Consider the following 19,752-nt stretch of genomic DNA (forward strand, 5'->3'; position numbering starts at 1 on the left):
ATTTGACAGCACCTAACAAATCATGGAGCTTTATCAGTACTTCATTCCTCTGCGTGGCTGAAATACATGCATGGACACAGAAACATACATCACAAGTTCTTTATTCGTTCTTTAATTGATGAGTCTTGTGGCTCTTTCCACCCTTGGGCCATTTTGGATTTTAACAATAAAAGTGTCTATTAACAGAGCAACATTTCAAGAGCCTTTATCTTGTGGTGAAGGGAGTAGACATACAATTTTTCAATTATTAAGAGGATTAAGTGTTAAAATTAAGCAGACCAGATCCCATAATTTACCTATTTGGATTATTAAGAGTGAGCAAAATCTATGTGAAGCAACAGTATCTGGCTTTGTCATGGGGTCTCTGAAGGGGAACCCAGGGCATCTAACCACAGTACTTAAAGATGAGCAGAGACTCACTGTAACCACAGAAAAAACCAGCCTCACTGCCACTCAGCCAAGTCCAACTCGGACCTTCTAGGACAGAGTGGAACTGCCCCTGTGGATTTCCAAGACTCTTTAGAAAGCCTAGTCTCTCTCCTGCGGAGCAGCTGCTGGTTTCGAAGTGCTAACTTGCTGTTCAGAATTAATTGCACATTAAAAAAAAGATTTTTTGGGGGGGGGTTACATTTATTTGTTTCCCTCAAGGGAACGCACATTGTTGAGTTAAACAGACTTTCCTAGGAGGCGATTCTGCAGGCTAGCTGGTGGCAGAGTGGTTGTGCTTGGGCACCGCCAGCCACCCCGTGGGAAAGAGACAAGGCTTTTTACTCCTAGCTGGGCAGTCCTACCCTGACTTTTAGGGTCCCTATGAGGAAACTGGAAGGCCGTGAGTTTGGGGTGTTGTGTTTGCTTGACCCACATCAGATCGAAGTTCACTTTTGCTGACGGTCTCCTGAGCCGGATTTGGGCACAAGCTGGCAGATTGCTTGACCTGATACATCACTTCGGATTAAGTCTATAGTTCTACAGTGTAAATCCACACCCCCACCCTCAGCCCCCTCGGTAAGTTTCAATTCGAATAACAGTCTAAGGAGAACGTTCTGCAGCCTTTGCACATGTCCCCTTCCATTAGTCTTTGTTTCGGCGTTGCTTTGTGTGTCGCCTGCACAACCCGCCAAGTTTTGCATTTTAGGAACAGCGCAGAGAGATGGGAGGATGGGCGGAGGGCGAAGGCGTGTTCATGCACAGAGGAAAATGCTTTGCTATCAGGTTAAACCAAGCACCGCCCCCCCTCCCGGCGCCCCCATCCGCCCAGAATATGTCTTTTAACTTTCTAGAAAATCTCGAATTTTACTTTCCAATGTAATCGGAAACCTCTTTTTTTTTCTTCCCTGCCAACTATGCACATCTCGTCCACAGTCGGTGCGGTTTCGCTTCCCGGGGCTTGGGGAGCCCGTTGCGGGTCTGCAGCGCCCCGAGTAGTCACAGCAGGGCGTTCCGGGGGGGCCAGGAGACCTGAGGTGGGCGCCGGGGGCAGGGCATGCGGCCCCAGGGGACCGCGCAGAGCAGGCGCGGCATCCCTGGGAGCCCGGCCGCCGGCACAGGTGTCCGGAGGCGCGCCGGGGCCCCCGCGGGGGCGGCTGTCCCCGGTGCGCGGGCCCGGGGGCCCGGGGGCCCGGGGGGAGCTCCCGAGGTGGCTCTCGGGCTCCTCCTCGGCGCCTCAGGTTTCCTCCCCCTCCCTCCCGCCCGCCCGCCGGCCGGCTGCTGGCTGCGGCCCGCCCTCCCCTCCCGCGCGCCCTCCCTCCCCCTCCCCGCGTCCGTCCCTCCCCGGCTGGGCCCCGCTCCGCTCCGGCCTGCGCCCGCGCGCGCTCCGCTTCCCCTCGCCGGAGCCTCCCGAGAAGATGGCGGCGGCGGCGGCGGGCGGCCAGGGGGGCGCGGGATCCGGGCCGCGGCGGCCGGGCTGCAGCGCCGAGGCGCACGGGCGCGCCCGGGGCCCCGCGCCGCTGGAGCCGCCGGAGGTGGCGGCGCGGCTGCAGCGCATGCGGCGGGAGCTGAGCAACCGCCGGAAAATCTTGGTCCGGAACCTGCCCCAGGACAGCAGCTGCCAGGTGCGGGCGCGGCCCGGGCGGGCGCCTTGGGCGGCCGGGCAGCGGGGTGGTCGCTGCGGTGCCTCCCGGCCCCCGGGGTTGGCAGGGGCGTCTGGGTGGCTCCGCTGGCGGGCGCCCTCCGAGCGAGCGTAGCCACAGAGGGGGACCCTGAGGCTCGGGGCGGCGAAGCGCCTCACCCAGGGCGGTGGGCACCGGACGCGCCCTCTCCCTCCCCACCGCCTGGGAGGGGGTGGGTGCATGGGTGGCAGGGGTGAGGGTAGCAAGGGAAGTCAAGCAGAGTGGGGGGAGCTGCGGAGCATCGGGGTGGGGGGGAAGGTCCCGCGTGGCATCCCCGGGACTTTGGGACGCCCGGCGGGGGAGGTCCCTGGAGTTGGGAAGGAGTTCGCTTTCCGTCGCGAAGTACTTGATCAAGTTTGTACGAAACAGTTTCTGCTCCGTTTGCTGAGACCCTGGACTAGAGGGAGCCAAGCCGAAGACCTAGGATTTGTTCCTCTGACCGACGAGGCTTAACGACAGGCTACCCTGCGTCTGGTGCTTTAGGGTTAGAAGTTCGGCATCCCACATGTAATTTCCCCCCTTCTGTTCTCAGAAGGACGTGCCCGTTGTAGAACCGCTAGGAAATCCTGGCAAGGCCAAAGGGACAATAGCAATCCCCCGTATGCCTAAGACCCAGAGATCACCATTGTTCTCTTCGGGAGGGGACCCAACTTTCCCTGTCAGATAATGCTGTGTGCGTTTTCATTTCACAAAAGAAAAGCCGGGAGATCCTTTCTTTTTCAGATTTCCTGCATGGTCAGGATGTTTACATGCATTCCATATGTAACACGAAGTTTATACATTATGTGCAGATGGAGATGGTGGGCTGTCCTCAGAGGATGAGAAAATAGAACAGTGTGTGAGTGTGTGAGTGTGTGTGTGAGTGAGTGAGTGTGTGTGTGAGAGTGAGTGTGTGTGTGAGTGTGTGAGTGTGTGAGTGTGTGTGTGTGAGTGTGTGAGTATGATTGTGTGTGTGTGAGTGTGTGTGAGTGAGTGTGTGAGTGTGTGTGAGAGTGTGTGAGTGTGTGAGTGTGTGTGTGAGAGTGATTGTGTGTGTGAGTGTGTGTGAGTGTGTGCGTGCGTGTGTGAGTGTGTGTGTGAGTATGATTGTGTGTGTGAGTGGGTGTGTGAGTGTGTGTGAGTGTGTGTGTATGTGTGTGAGTGTGTGTATGTGAGTGTGTGTGTGTGTGTGAGTATGAGTGTTTGAGTGTGTGAGTTGAGTGTGTGAGTGAGTGTGAGTGTGTGAGTGTGTGAGTGAGTGTGTTTGTGTGTGTGTGAGTGTGTGAGTGAGTGTGTTTGTGTGTGAGTGTGTGAGTGTGTGTGAGTGAGTGTGTGTGAGTGAGTGTGTGTGTATGAGTGTGTGAGTGAGTGTGTGTGAGTGTGTGTATGTGTGTGTGTGTGGGAGTGGGTGTGTGAGTGTGAGTGAGTGTGTGAGTGTGTGTGTGGGTATGTGTGTGTGAGTGAGTGTGTGTGTGAGTGAGTGTGTGTGTGTGAGTGTGTGAGTGTGTGTGTGTGAGTGTGTGTGTGTGTGTGTGTAGCTGGAGAGATTTGGGTCAATTCATCTCCTCCTGTAGTCAGCTTCATGAGAACTGACTATTAACAGTTCATGGCAGTGCTGCCATCTCATCATTGAGTGGTGTCCAGTTGATTTTCAACTTCGTTGCCCCGTGGGACACAGTGGAACTGCCCGCGGGGTTTTGCAGGCGATCGTACTGGGGGAAACAGATTGCAGCTCTTTCTCCCCCAGAGCCTCCGGGTAGGTGACAAACATCCGCCTGTTTGGTAGAAGCTCAGGGCTTATTGATTGGACCCCCAAGGTTCCTACAGTGATGTGACCATAAAACAGTGAGATCCATGCCTTATTGCTTTGTCATTTTACATGAAACAGAACAAAACGGGCGGCTGACTAGTTGATTAGCCTCATCTTTCTGCCGAGGAGTGGCTAATGGGTTTGAACCACTGAATTTGTACTTAGCAGCCCATCACTTAATCCACAGTGCCACCAGGTCTCTTAGACTGTACATGGTCACTAATGAGAAATATAACTATCACCCTGGAAACTACATGCAGGAGCATGCATTTTATTTCAAAATGCAGTGTAAACATTTTTTTCTGTCTCGCTTGTATAGCTTATTCTTCCAACTCACTGCACAATTGTCCACGAATTGCGGACAGTGCTTTATTTAAGGTAATGCTTTTTGATGCTATTTATAAGAACATCTCTGATGGACGAATTTCATGGAAGTAACTTTTTGTACCCAAGCAGATGAAGACAGTAAGAGAGCTTGGGAAAGGGGAGGCTTGGAAGAAGCATATGACATTAAAAGGGGGGGGAGGGGGAGACAGCAGCAGCAACTCTGTAGAGATAATCTAGAAGAATAGAAGTAGAAAAATATCTTTATTTCGTCCATAGAATGCCAGCTATTTTAATGTTTTTTTAGTTGCATTAATTTAAAAAAAAGCCAGATCTAAAGGTCTACACAGTGTCCTTACTTTGCAGTTGGTATATTTCTCATATCCCTTCTCAAGAGATGATAAATCAGTTTGCCGGAGTGTGGAATACCGCCCCCTGTTGGTCGCATGAACAATCTTGAGGGGCTTCAAAAGCAAATACCTATACTTTATCCTACATTATGGGCTATATATAGTACAAAAATTTATCATTGCCAGGGAGACACTGAGTCATTTATTTTTTCTGAAAGAGGCAGTAAAGTCAAATAAGTTGGGGAACCTATGCATAAATAGGCCTCACAAAGCTCGTAAGTTTCCATAAACTTGCCCCTGTGTGTTTGTGTGCAAAAAAAAAAAAAAAAATATATATATATATATATATATATATACATATGCACGACAAAAGAACCTTTTCAGTACCTGGTTTTATGGAGGGGATGGAAAGGTCACGCAAAGAGGCTGTAAGAGAACTGCAAAATAATTTGCATTTTGGGCTATGCGTTCTATGGATTTATGTTTCCTCTAAATTGTGGAATTTTTGGTAAAGTAGCAAACAAATATCAAATAAAATTAGTGATTAGTATAAAATCTACATTTTTATATAAGTCTTTACTGCCAAATGAAATATCTTATATTTTATGCCAATTTACATACTCTTAAAAAATATCTTTTATTGGGGGCTCTTACAACTCTTATTACAATTCATACATCAGTTGTATCAGACATATTTGTACATGTTGCCACCATTCTTTTCTAGATAATTACTTTCTATTGGGCCCTTGGTATCATCTCCTCTTACCCCCACTTGTGACCTCTGATAGATTATAAATTATTATTATTTTCATATCTCACACCGACTGCTGTCTTCCCCCAGGGTTTCTGTTGTTCTTCCGCCTGGAGGGGTGTGTGTGGTTGTGTATCAATCATATCGACCAATACGATCACTCCCCCCCTTTCTCCCTACTCTTCTGGTATCACTATTCCCATTCCTACTCCTGGATTCCATGTGTCATGAGCTCTTTCTTATCTTTTATCTGTACCTGTGTACATGCTCTGAGCTAGTCCACAGTGAGAGGCAGCACTGGGGTCAAGATAGTGGGGGGTGAGGAAGCTTCAGGAACCAGAGGGATACCGTGTGTTTCATCAGTGCTTTACTGAGCGCTGGTCAATTTACATACTTTTTGATAGCTAAACAGTTACATCTAAAAAAAAAAAAAAAGAGCAAGTGGAAACTGAATTCCATATCTGCCTTAGCATTTATTTTTCTATGATAATTTCCATAGTAAAGATATTGTTTTGAATATGCCAAACAATTTAAAACATAAACAGATCAGTGCTTAACTCTATATAGTAACTTACACAAGAATGATATATTCTTCCTATGCTTTTCCTTGTACGGCCTTTGCTACTTTTCTAATCAAAACCACAGAACAGGTGGTCAGCGTTACAAAAACAAATGGAAATTATCAGAAGACATTTATGGATCACAACAAATTTGGGCTAATATCGCAGAGAATGACAACTCTAGAACATTTACTTATGCTCATAACGAAGCCCTACATAGACCAAGAGGCAGCCAGTCCAGCAGAACAAGGGGACCCTGTGTGGTTTATAATCAGGAAAGGTGTGGGGCAGAGTTGTGTCATTTCACTATCCTTGCTCAGTTTGTATTCTGAGCAAGTAATCTGAGAAGCTGCACAGTATGAAGAATGTAGCATCAGGATCAGAGAGACTAACAACCTGTGACAACAATGAAACTCACTAAAAACTCAAACTCACTGTCATGGGGTTAATTCCAATTCATAGAGACATTACGAGACAGGGTAGAAATGCCCTGTGGTTTCTGAGCAGCCAGTGATTTTAAACTTCTAACAAACCTTGTGGTTCGAAGCCCAACTCGTGATCCACTGTGCCACCAGGGCTCCTGCAACAACTTGTAATAGGCCGACTATAGAACCTTGCTTCCTTGAAAGAGGAGAAGACTTGCAGAGCTCACTGATGAATATCAGAGACCCCCGTCTTCAGTGTGGATAACATCAACAAGAGAAATTCTCAAAATGGACCAGTGGCAACATAGTGATAAATGGTGAGAAGATCGAGGTTGTCAAGTGTTTCATTTGACTTGGTTCTACAATCAGTGCTCATGGAAGCAGCCGACAAAAAAAATCCAACGATGGATTGCATTTGGGCAAAACTGCTTCAAAAGAGCGCTTTAAAACAAAGATGTCACCTTGGGGACCAAGGCATGCCTCACCCCAGCCATAGCATTTCAGTCGTCTCCTTGGAGCCCAGCCGTCTGGTGGGCTGAGTCAGCAGTGTGAAGCCACAGGAGAGAGATGAGACTTTGTACTTCCATTGAGTGACAGCCTGAGAAACTCACAGGAGCCGTCTGCTCTGTTCTACAGGGTCACTATGAGTCAGAATCAACTCAATCGCAGTGAGTTTGGGTCATATAGATAATGAATAAGAAAGACCAGAGAATTGTTGCCTTTGACTTATGACGTTGGTAAAAATATATTCAACATACATATCATGCGTTTGCCAGATGGGGGAAAAACCACCAGCTATCTTGGAAGAAATTATAAGTAGAATGCTCCTTAGAAGCTTGGCTGGTGAGACTTCAGCTCATGTACTTGGGACATGTTATCAGAAGGGACCAGTCCCTGGAGAGGGATATCATGTTTGGTATGGTAGAGTCAGCGAAAAAGATCTTCAACAAGATGGCTGTAGCGATAGGCTCAGACATAGCGAAGATGGGTGCAACTGTCACAGGAATGCATGGTGTCCCTTTGGTCAGACACAGGCTTACTGTGATTGGAGCCAGCTCGAAGGCGCCGGACAGCAGCAGCAGCAGCCAGTGCCTACGAGAACAGAGTAGTTGCTATAGGTAGCAATACGAATTTCTGTATTCATTGGCCCAATAAAGTAACATCTAACATTTTACTTTTAAAAATCATTTTATTGGGGGCTCATACAACTTTTATCCACGATCTATACATCCATCCATTGTGTCAAGCACATTTGTACATTTGTTGCCATCATCATTCTCAAAACATTTTCTTTCTACTTGAGCCCTTGGCATCAGCTCCTAGTTTTTTCCCTCTCCCTCTCTGCTCCCCTCATGAACCCTTGACAATTTGTAAATTATTATTATTTTGTCATGTCTTATAATGTCTGACATCTCCCTTCACCCACTTTTCTGTTGTCTGTCCCCCAGGAAGGAGGTTATATGTAGATCCCTGTAATTGGTTCCCCCTTTCTACCCCCCCTTCCCTCTACCCTCCAGGTATCGCCACTCTCACCACTGGTCCTGAAGGGATCATCTGTCCTGCATTCCCTGTATTTCCAGTTCTTATCTGTACCAGTGTACATCCTCTGATTTAGCTGAATTTTTAAGGTAGAATTGGAATCATGATAGTGGCGGGGGTAGGGAGCAGAGGGGAGGAAGCATTTAAAATAGAGGTAAGTTGTGTGTTTCATCATTGCTACCCTGCAGGCTGACTAGCTCGTCTCCTCCCTGGGACCCTTCTGTAAGGGGATGTTCAGTTGTCTACAGATGGGCTTTGGGTCCTGTGTTATAGAAACAAATTTGTTTAGAGAAACAAATCCACAGAAACTCATGTACAAGAGAGAGTTTTATATAAAGGGTAAGTGCACATCAAGAAAACATCCCAACCCAGTGCTGCCCAAGCCCACAAGTCCAACATTAACCCATATGCCTGACACCAATCCACAAAGTCTTCCTCCATCTCACAAAACACATGCAATGACACTGACTGCAGGAGGAAAGCCAAATCAGTGAACATGTAAGCATCTTAAACATGTAAGCATCTTAGTGCTGGCAAGGGTCTCCACACAGCTGTTCCAGCACCCAGGACTGCATTGGGGTAGGTCCATGCAGCTTCTCAGCAACATCTCATGATCACACAGGCTGGTGTGCTCCTTCCATGTGGGCTTTGTTGCTTCTCAGCTAGATGGTCACTTGTTTACCTTCAAGCCTTTAAGACCCCAGATGTTATATCTTTTGATAGCCGGGTACCCTCAGCTTTCTTCATCACATTTGCTTATGTATCCACTTTGTCTTCAGCGATCTTGTCGGGAAGGTGAGCATCATGGAATGCCAGTTTAATAGAACAAAGTATTCTTGCATTGAGGGAGTGGAGACCCAATGTTCATCTGCTACCTTAATACTAAACCTATAAATATATACATATAGATCTATTTCCACATCCTCATATAGAAAAATATTTACATTTGTACATGCCTGTATTTATACCTCTATAAATGCCCTTTGCCTCCTAGTTCTTTCCTCTATTTCCTTTTACTGTACTCCTTGTCCCACTATCATGCTCAGCCTTCATTTGGGTTTCAGTAATTCCTCTAGGTTACATTGCCCTTGATCACACCCTACCAGGCCTCTTACACCTTCCTCGCCACTGATTTTGGATCACTTGTTGTTCCCTTGTCCCTGGGTTTGTTAACACCACTTCCTTTCCCTGACCTCCCCCTTTCCCATGTCCCCCTGAAACCATAGGTCCTGTTGTTTTCTCCTCCATGTTGTTTACCCAGCCTATCTTATCTAGATAGACCTGCAGAGATAATATGCACAAAAACAAGACCGAGCAAAACAAATGTTTTAATTTTATGGATATATTCCACAGATACTTTTGTGCTTCAAGTCTTTTGTGTACTTCTCTTGAACAATCCTAATGACTATTTTTATTTTCTATTTCTCTTTATGATTGCTTTTCACTAATGAAGGTTTAACTTGGATTTTATTCTGTGCCCTTTATGTCCCCTGCGGTAATGTTGCATTGTTCCTGGTCCCTGTGCCCCAGGTGTCCAGGTAGAGCTGCTTCTCAGGGCTCTCAGGTTGTGACCTTTCAGAAACAGCCTGCAGGAGCTGGCTTCAGAGGTGTCACTGCGTGGGCTTACAATTTCAACGTTGGGCTCAGTCATTTGTGCCCCCCAAGGACTCCACTAAAGCAGCCTATTGTATTTAAACTATTCTTCAGGAGGTGACTGCTGTGATTTTTAAAAATTACTGTTAATGTCTAATTATTAAGTAACCAGGAATTTGAAATAATAAAACTCTTGTCCTTTTCCCAAAGAGACATGTTCTGTGCTCATTTCCTTTAAAATATTACATGAAGGACCCTAGACATTCCTAACTCTAGATCTCAAACTGTGATTATGTGGAGCCCCCCAATTTTTTGACATTTAAAAACATGAATTTTTAAAAATGTAACTGGTCAAATGGAGCACACTGCCATTGTGTTGATTCTCACTCAATCCTACAGGACAGAGGAGCCCCAGGGCCTCTTGGTTCGTACAACAGCGTCCTGTAACCTAACAGTGGTGCTGTAATTAAAAGACATACAATGTTAAGTGGGAGCTATAGAGGTACATGTATCAAATACTGTGTAGAAATAGCAATGCTAAATTAAACCTGACACCTTTCCGTTCATAAGTTCTCAGAAGTTGTTTCATTAAAAAACGACTGTGCCGTCTGTCAGGCCCTGCCTGCTCAGCCTCGGGCTTCCTCCAATCCTCTGGGCCTTGTTTGTTTTGCAGTCTCAGCTCTGGTTCCGTCCTTTTCATCTCTTGCACAGATTCCTGTGACTTTTAAGTTAGTCACCTGCCTTCATTGTGGTGTCTTATGTTCCAGCCATCCTGCTGCAGACTGCTGAGAGAGAGAGAGAGAGAGAGAGAGAGAGAGAGAGAGAGAGAGAGAGAGAGAGAGAGAGAGAGAGAGAGAGAGAGAGAGAGGTCTTCCCCAAACCCCAGTCTGATCCTGCTGAAAGCAAAACGAAACTTTGGCTCCACATGCCCACCCAGGCTTCTTGAATTTCCTTCAAATTGTCCTCCGCAGCAGGGAAGATTGGATCTGAATTAACCCGCTGCAAGAAGGAAATTCCTCTGGCTTGTGTTCTGTCTGGAAGTTTTTATTAATTTCCTATTCTACTAGTCAAACTGCATTAAAAAATAACTCCCTTCATTTTTCTTTTCATTGTTGTTGTTGCTAAACTTGTCACTTTGGAGAGAAGGCACATTTATCCTGTTGCCTACGATACATTTATATTCCCATGGGGCATTCAGACCTCAGTTTGAAAATCAGACAGAATAGAAACCTAAGACCCTTAGTTTAGCTTATACTGCCTGTGTGTGTGTCAGTGATCAGGCACTTACCTATCTTTTCAGTCTCATTTCTTATTGGCTGTGTGTGTGTGTGTGTGTGTGTGTGTGTGTGAGAGAGAGAGAGAGAGAGAGAGAGAGAGAGAGAGAGAGAGAGAGAGAGAGAGAGAGCGAGAGCAGGCACCTACCTGTCTTTTCAGTCTCATTTCTTATTGGCTGTGTGTGTGTGTGTGTGTGTGTGTGTGTGTGTGAGAGAGAGAGAGAGAGAGAGAGAGAGCGCGAGAGAGAGAGAGATCAGGCACCTACCTGTCTTTTCAGTCTCATTTCGTATTGGCCGTGCATGTCAAGCTATCTGGATCAGTGATCCCCCAAACAAACTCACCGCCATCCAGTCAATGCTGACTCATAGTGACCCCAACTATAGGACAGGGTAGAACTGCCCCCTGTGGGTTTCTGAGACTAACTCTACTTGAGTACAGCGGTTCTCAATCTGTGGGTCGAGACTCCTTTGGGGCTCGAGGACCCTTTAACAGGGGTGGCCCAATACATCCTGCATATCAGATGTTTACATTATGATTCATAACTAACAAAATTACAGTTATGAAGTAGCAACGAAAAGAATTTTATGGTTGCGGGTCACACGATGTGAGGAACTGCATTAAAGGGTCGTGGCATTAGGAAGGTTGAAAACCACTGCGTCTAATGGAAAAGCCTCATCTTTCCTCCTTTGGAGCAGTTGATAGGTTTGAACTGCTGACCTTGCCGTTAGCAGCTCAGTGTGTAACCACTACGCCACCGAGTTCTGTGGTGATCCCTGGAGGGTACTAATAGTTTATATGCTCAGCTGCTAACTGAAAGGTTAGAGTTGCCAGTCCTCCCAGAGGCATCACAGCAGAACAGCTTGGCAATTTTATAAAATAAAAAAAGTACCAGCCCTTGCCAGCCCCGTGGAACAGCAGTGCCACACTGACACAAAGAGGGTCTCCATCGATTGGCATAAAGGAGCCCTGGTGGCGTGGTGGTTATACATTGGGCCGCTCTCCGCAAGCTCAGCAGTTCAACACCACCAGCACTCCAAGGAAGAAACACGGGCTTTCTACTCCTATAGTTACAGTTGCGGCAGCTCGCGGGAGCCGGTCTGCCTTGACCTACATAGAGAAGACTGCAAGTCGGTGTCAGCTTGACGGCAGGGACTGCTTTGAGAGATGAGTTGGCGCAATGAGCTCCTCAGAAACTAGGTAGATTTCTCCACCTCTTTCCACTGTGATTTGAATATTCCTAGCGGTGTCTCTGGATGTTAACGTTGTGGAATGTGATTGTTTATAAGCAACATAACTGTTGTGAACACTGGTCCTTGCTCAGCACAGCTTTCGTGTGTGTGCCTGTTGTGAGCGTAGTCTTGTGACTCAGAATTGACAAGTTTTTATTAAAATCATGGCAATATAGAAGGAGACTTTAAAAACTCATTTGTTTTTGACTGCCATTTTTATGTGAACTTTTTGCGGCCCCTTGGCTTGTGTTTATTGCATTTCTGTAAATTGTTTATGTTTTATAGTTAGCCGGTTCTGTTTCATTGTTACTGGAGTTTATAATAGAAACAACAGTGTCATTTTACTTCCTATGTATTTTAACTGCTTTCTTCCATGTTTTGTGTAGATATATCCCTTGTTTTTGTTGAACGGCTTAAAATTTGAGAGAGATTAACATTGTGTAATTAGAAGAATATGTCCAGGGCTTCCTGGCAAACAGCCAGGAGCAGTAATAGAAGAAACATTCTTTTGTTTCACTTTGGCGATTGTGGACTTCCATCTCAAAGCACTCTGATGGCTGTTAATTGAGAAGCTCGATGGTTAATTCGCAGGGATGCATTTGGAAGCCTCTATTTTCAACTAAGCACTTTTTAGAATCAACAACCACAAGGAGTGGGAAACTCGGTGGTTGATATTATTGTTAAAACCCACTTTCCCCTTTCCTCTTCTACATTACATCAGTAGATAAGAAGTCTGCAAGGAAATCCAACTTGTGTTGGGATTTTTAATATATATGCTATTTGTTTTCTTTAACAGTGTATAGCCAGTGATCAATAAGTCAATTACTCCCTTTGTTCTGCTTATATTATTTTTTAAGACCCGCAACATGCTTTCCCAGAGAACAAATTGGTAAATGATAGTTAGTTTTGCAGGTTGGCATTTTAACATCTATATAAGCTATGGTAAGGGACCTGGTGGCCTCATCCAAAAAGTGTCCAGACTGCTAACCACCAGGTGGGAGGTTCAAGTGCATCATCCACTCTGCAAGAGAGAGAGGGGTCTCCCTGCTGTGCAGCCTCGGAAACCCTATGTAAGGTTGCTGTGGGTTGGAACTGAATCGATAGGATTTGGGTGTGAACTGGTGCTTCTGAAATGTAAGGTTGCATTAATATTTTTTGTTAAGTGCCACCTAGTTGGTTCCAACTCAGAATGACCTTATGTTCAACGGAAGGAAACACCGCCATCCTCAATCCTCACACTCATGCCTATGTTTGAGCCTATTATTAGCAGCTACTGTTTCAATCCATCTTGTTGAGACCCTTCATCTTCAATGGCTTTACCAAGCATGATGTCCATCTGCAGGGACTGGTCTCTTCTGATAGCATGACCTAAGCTTGTGAGATGAAGTCTCACCCTTGTTGACCTAAAGAACACGACGACAGGAACTTCTTCCAAGACAGATGTTTGTTCTTCGGCTTATATTCAAGCGTCTCAACGGTAACTTAAAGGCGTCAATTCTTCTGTCTTGTTTATTCATTGTCCAGCTTGTGAATTCAAGTGTGAGGCCACTGAAAATGCCATGGCTGGGGTCAGACACCTTAGTCCTCAAAGCGGCATCTCTGCTTTTCATACCTTTAAAAAGATCTTTTGAAGACAAATGTGTACATAAACAAATGTGGTGAAGAAAGCTGATGGTTGCCGGGATCTTAAAGGCTTGAAGGTAAACAAGTGGCCATCTAGCTGAGAAACAACAAAGCCCACATGGAAGAAACACGTCAGCCTGTGTGATCACAAGGTGTCGAAGGGATTCGGTATCAGGCATCAAAAACCAAAAAATCATATCATGTGGTTGAGAGGGAGTGCGGCATGGGGACCCAAAGCCCATCTATAGGCAACTGGACATCATCCCCTTACAGAAGGGTTGCAGGGAGAAGATGAGCCAGTCAGGGTGTGATGTAGCAATGATGAAACATACAACTCTCTTCTAGTTCCTAAAAGCTTCCTCCACCCCTACCCCCCTACTATCATGATCCCAATTCTACCTTACAAATCTGGCTAGACCAGAGGATGTACACTGGTACAGATAGGAACTGGAAACACAGGGAATCCGGGGCGGATGATCCCTTCAGGACCAGTAGTGAGAGTGGCGATACTGGGAGAGAGGAGGGAGGGTGGGTTGGAAAGGGGGAACCGATTACAGGAATCTACATATAACCTCCTCCTGGGGGACGGACAATAAGAAAGTGGGTGACCCCCTTTTAAAAGCACTCAGTGGGCCTTTTGCCAGTGACCCACTGAGCCGTCAAAAAGGGCAGATTAAAAAACACCACTTATGGGTGAAGCGGCAACATGTCGTGTTGTTCAGCTTCAATCGGTGATGTGACAAAAGTAAAAAAATAAAAAATAAATAAAAAAATAAAAATAAAAAAAATTTTTAAAAGTGGGTGAAGGGAGATTCAGACAGGGCAAGATATGACAAAATAATAATTTATAAATTATCAAGGGTTCATGAGGGAGGGGGAGTGGGGAGGGAGGGGAAAAATGATGAGCTGATGCCAAGGGCTTAAGTAGAAAGCAAATGTTTTGAGCAGATGTACAAATGTGCTTGACACAATGGATGTATGTGTGGATTGTGATAAGAATTGTACGAGCCCCCAATAAAATGGCTTCAAAAAATAAAAGCGATCTTTTGCGGCAGATGTACCCAAGCAATCCATCATTTGATTTCCTGCCCACAGCTTCTGTGACCATTGATTGTGGATCCAACTAAAACGCCATCCATGGTAACTTCAGCCTTGTCTCAGTGCATTGGGATCATGTTGACTAGCCCAGTTGTGAGGATTCCCCCTCCCCAATGTTGAGGTATAGTCTGTACTAAAAGCTGTGTATATATACTAAAAGCTGGCCTCATCGGTACGTACTGCTAGACTTCTTTGTTTTGATTGCAAGGTTATGTCATCTGCGTATTGTAGGGTCTCATATCCAACCTGTGTGCCAAACAAATCATCTGAGAAGCTGGACTATATTAAGAACAACGCAGCATCACGACTGGGGGAGGGCTCGTTAATGTCAATAGTGTAATACCGTCTAATTTGTGCAGGAGCTTGGTCCTCCAGGAGCAGCCACTCTCCAGCTTCACACCATTGCTGGCCGTGCCCGTGTCTAAGGCTCACTTAGGCACTAGAGTTCAGCTCATTGCTCTGCTCCCCGCAGCATCCCTACTCGATCAGTCTGCCTCCTGCAGCGCTCTACCTTTCCTGGACTCTGGCTTCTGTGAGTCATGACAGCGGCCACAAAAGAACTCACAGACAATGCTCAGGACTGGGCTTTATTATGGAAGTTAACAGGTAATAAATTCGGCTACAAAAGAACTCACAGACAATGCTCAGGACTGGGCTTTATTATGGAAGTTAACAGTTAATAAATTCAGGGGGCAATGCACAGGATCCAGTTGATCAGTCAAAGATACACATTACAAGGTTCTTTTAGGCTGAGAACAAAGGGTCAAAGGGCATGCCACTCTGTTGAAAGCCTCAGCCTCAAGCCACTCAGATCCAGCTCCCTTGATCAGACAAACCAGCTTCCTAAACTAACTGGCCAGAGGCACCCCATTCCACAAGCCGACACTGTCCGACAGCACCCAACTATACTTGCTCCATGGACTGGGAAGTCCACCATTCTGTTTCATGTTCTGGTTCCTGCTGCTGCTGCTGCTCTGTCACTCACCGTGTCAAAGCTGTCGCATGCATCACAGGGATCTCGTTGTCCAGAGGACATGCTCCATTCTTGGCTCTTGCTGTAAGGGAGCTCCCCCTTCTGCTTCTGAGCGGGCTCATTTTATGTGCAGCAGGATGGCCGCAGAGTGAACCTGTGAGCAAGCACTCACGTGTGCACATTATCAGGGTCTTTCTCGACTGCTGCCAGCCTGACCCATCAGGAAGCAGTGGCCTGCCATGTAATGAAATCCTGTATGGTGCTTCTAGCCATTCCCCCTTGTGGACACCAAGGAGTAAGTCTGCCCCTTGTTGGTGATTTTGCTCTAAGTACACCTACGAGCGTGGGTAAGACAGCCCCTTAACACCGCTATCTCCCCCATTTTAGAGATCTAATTTCAAAATTGCCCATACCCAAAAACCAGTACTTTGAGGAGACACTAATGTTTCTTCTTTTTGGGGGGTAGGTACTAATGTTTCTTCTTTTTTGGGGGTGGGGGTGGGGGGTACTAATGTTTCTTGATTTGAACACTTCATTTCTGGTTGGAACTTCGGCCTTCTGTGTCTATAAACAAAGGCCAGGCCAGAGATTTTAGTAATTGACACCAGTCGCCAATGTCAGCCATCCCTTCCTTGGGTCGCATGCTGGTCATCTCCGCCTTTGCCATCCATCCTAAATCAAATGACAACCAGCTCTAAGCTTAGGAGTCCACACACACCTCCCTATCTATACTTCCGAGCAGCTGGTCCCTCCTCCCTCTGCTCAGCTCCAGCCTCCTGGGCTCTCTTTAAAGTCCACTCCAGCCAGCCTCTACCCTTCCCTCTCATCTCTCATCTCGATGGGCTTGGTCAGTGTGTGCCCAGGAAGCATGTCCAAATGCCATCCATTTGTTCACTGTTGTATTTCCCCCTGCGTCCACGCAACATGTAGGTCCAGGTGCTTGGCGTGGTGAGCACACTAGGCTGTCTGCTTACTGGCTTCCTTTAGACTCAATGCTAGAAGGGTGCTTTCTCGAGTTGCTCAGGCTTCCTGCATCAGTGCGTCCAGTGGCTAACTGCTTGCTCAAAATTTTAAAAGTCACCCACCCCCTTACCCCACCCCCTTTATTTCCTTTCCTTCAAATGTAAATGTCCTGTTCTCTCAGTCCTTCTGAGCTGGACTCAGGTTTGGCTTAAATAGAGCTTGTTCCTCCCAAGTGATTCCTAACTCCCCTCTTCTGTGTCCAATCACCGATAGGCTGCAGGCAGGCTTATAAGCTCTTTGTAATCATGATAATCATAATTTTTCTCTCATATGTAGGCCTGTTTATAATACCAGGTAGCGTAAACATTCAATATCCACAGGGTTGGCAAATAAACCTATAACCCTTAACCCTTTTAATATTACCCAAATTGTATCTTCTCTCTATTCCTTACTGTGTCGATTTCTCTCTCTCTCTCTCTCTCTCTCTCTCTCTCTCTCTCTCTCTCTCTATATATATATATATATATATATATATATATATATATATATATGGGCCTCTGGCAGAGTAGCCCCAGTAGGCACTGGCCCCTACTAATCAAGCATTGCTTCATCAGCTGGGTTTGTTTGTTTTTCAGCATATCGTTTCTTATATTCTTTTCAGCTATGACAGACAACAGTAATCAAACTAACCACTGAAGAAGGAAAAGTTTTCCATCCCATGCCTCTGTTCTCCCTCTTACAAGACCCCATGCTTCCCACTTTCCTGACACTGAAGGCTCCGGCTCCCACAGCATTCTATTTTTCCTGCACTCTGGATTCTGTGATTCACTACAGTGGCTACAAAGAACTCACAGAACAATGCTTATGATTATGGGATTTATTACAGAAGTTAACAGGTTATAAATTGAGGTGGAAATGCTCACATTGAGTTGTTTTTTCAAAACACCTTACAACGTTCTTTTAGGGCTGTTGACAAATGGCCAAAGGTAGGCTGTTCTGCTCTGAGACCTAACCTGAAGGCATGCCGCCCCAGTTCTCTTGGTCAGCCAGACCTACTCCCCAAATTAAGTGGCCAGAGGCACCCCATTCTACAAGCCATTCTACTGCCCCAGGCACTCAGCTCTACTTGCTCTGGGGGAGGAGAAGTCCACTGCTCTGTCTCATCTTCTGGTGCCTGGTTCTGCCACGTCTCCGTCACTCTGCTGGTGCCACACTGTCTCCTGGATCCAGAAGGCTCACTGCCCAGGGATCTTGTGGTCCAGAGGCCATGCTCCATTCTTGGTCCTTGCGGTAGTGAGAGTCGCTCTCCTACTTCTGAGCTGGCTGATCACCCAGCGGGGCCTGTTAACAGTGCGACCCACCTTCTGCTATGCAGAGCCACCAGGAGAACGTGGTTTGGTGGGAGTTACAGAGACTTTGGCTACAAGAGCCATATAGTAATTTACCACTTTGCACCCATTAAATAAAGAAGATGCCAAAAAAAACCCCCAAAAACCCCAGAGAAGCCTTAACGCGAATTCAACTCTGATGTGGGCTCCCAGCTCCTAAAGGAGTCCCTGCCATCCTTCCCTGAGTTCCGTATCGTCACTTTTCTGATTGGACTTCCTTACAGGTCTGGGGGGCGGGGGCTGCCCAAGCTCGTTTTCTATATGTGGACAAAGCAGATAAACTACCAGTTATGCTCAGCCCTCTTTAGCTCAGTCGATGATGGCAAGCCAGGTATACTGAAAAGAGGATAAAGAAGAAAATGATATATTCAAACATCTTGGAGTTACTTATCAGGAGCCATGATCCCATTTGTATTGTTTGCCTGAAGAAGCTCAGTTGCCCTTGTGTCTCGCGGGGAGATTGTGCAGCGGGAGGGGCCTAGGTGAAAGCGGGAGAGTCAGCGCCCTGGACCGTTGGTTTGCGCCTCCTATTTTGACCCCAGCTCCTCTGTGGAGGATGAGCCAGGGCTGCCGAGCTCGTTGCTTCTCTTTGTCCTCCAGTTCCATCTGTCCCCTTTTCTCTTGCTCTCTTCAGGGAGTCTACCCGATGTAGTGAGCTGCCCCCACAAGACTTTCTCATGCTTTGGCGTCCGGTTTCATCTCTCCCCTGTGGTTTACTCAAGGGTGTAAAATAAAAATATCCTCATTCCCATTTTATGGATAAGGAATCAGGGGTGCAAACTTGTGAAGCCATTCGCCCAGGATGGTTCAACTACTTAGTGGGAAAGGGGAGAAAATGGCTCTTCGATTCCATCGTGAATAACCTTCTTGGACATTGCACTGGGATCACCATCCCGCCCGCTCTGTGGTCAAAGGGTAGGGCTATGGAATCTACGTGCTTACCTGTGTAACTCACCCGTGGTTCCACTAGAACCCGGCACACTGTTCCAGGGCAAATGCCGGACAGAATGGGGCCACCACCACCTTTGCTGTAAACAGCTGTACTGCAAACTTGTTGCTGAAGAGGAGCGAAGAGTGCGGTGAACGATGATGTTAGCTTTTGGGGCAGTGAGCGCCATTCAATTTGCAGTTCACTCTTACTGACTTCTAAGAAGGATGAGCACTACACACGTTCTCCCAGAAAAATGCTACTATTGTGATTTCAAGAGATGACTGGTCTCTTGTAACTTAGCCCTGACCTCCCTAGGGGATTGTTGGGCGCCACGTGGACAGGAGCTGCTCCAGGCCAATGTGACTGAGCTCGTGCCTTTGGTTCTGTACCTGAGACTAGACCACTTGGGTGGGTCCCAAACAGCCTTGGGGGAAGAGTGTTTCACCAGACACTTCTTTGGGGCCTAGACGCATGTGAAGGCGGGGTGCCTCCTCCTTTTGGGAAGGATCATAAACGTGTCTCTTTCATTTTCATAGGTAGAAACAAAACCCTTGCATTTTCATGTTAGGTATGAAACGTTTTTTTCTTTGGTCACTGATCTCTGGAGCTTGACGAGTGCTTTAGGCACAGAGTGGATGTATGGAGGGATTTTATTCTGAAGAGGATTTCACTGAGATACTGTAATGTTTCTAATGTTTGCTATAAGTTAAAGATTCATGGGGGATAGTTCTCATTTTAAAAGCAAAACATGGTATCATCCATGGTGTGAGCCAGCATCCGTTATCATAAGTATTCATCGCTAATAATAAGCTTCTCTAGTATGTTAGCTATGC

At 46.5% G+C, this 19,752-nt stretch overlaps 1 protein-coding gene and 1 non-coding gene across 2 annotated transcripts in view; both read left to right on the plus strand.

Annotated features, from left to right (window-relative positions):
• The first annotated feature begins 1,343 nt into the window (after window positions 1-1,343).
• Window positions 1,344-19,752, plus strand: part of RAVER2 (ribonucleoprotein, PTB binding 2) — an 86,541-nt gene continuing 68,132 nt past the window's right edge. Inside the window, exon 1 of the mRNA XM_075535261.1 lies at window positions 1,344-2,051. Within this exon, the coding sequence (XP_075391376.1) occupies window positions 1,344-2,051 (708 nt within the window). The remainder of the gene's footprint in view (window positions 2,052-19,752) is intronic.
• Window positions 14,176-14,311, plus strand: LOC142437775 (small nucleolar RNA SNORA21). The gene has a single exon (XR_012782296.1). It is a non-coding gene; the product is annotated as a small nucleolar RNA SNORA21 (small nucleolar RNA).

Source organism: Tenrec ecaudatus, chromosome 1 (genome assembly GCF_050624435.1).
Source record: "Tenrec ecaudatus isolate mTenEca1 chromosome 1, mTenEca1.hap1, whole genome shotgun sequence".
NCBI classification, from domain to species: domain Eukaryota; kingdom Metazoa; phylum Chordata; class Mammalia; order Afrosoricida; family Tenrecidae; genus Tenrec; species Tenrec ecaudatus.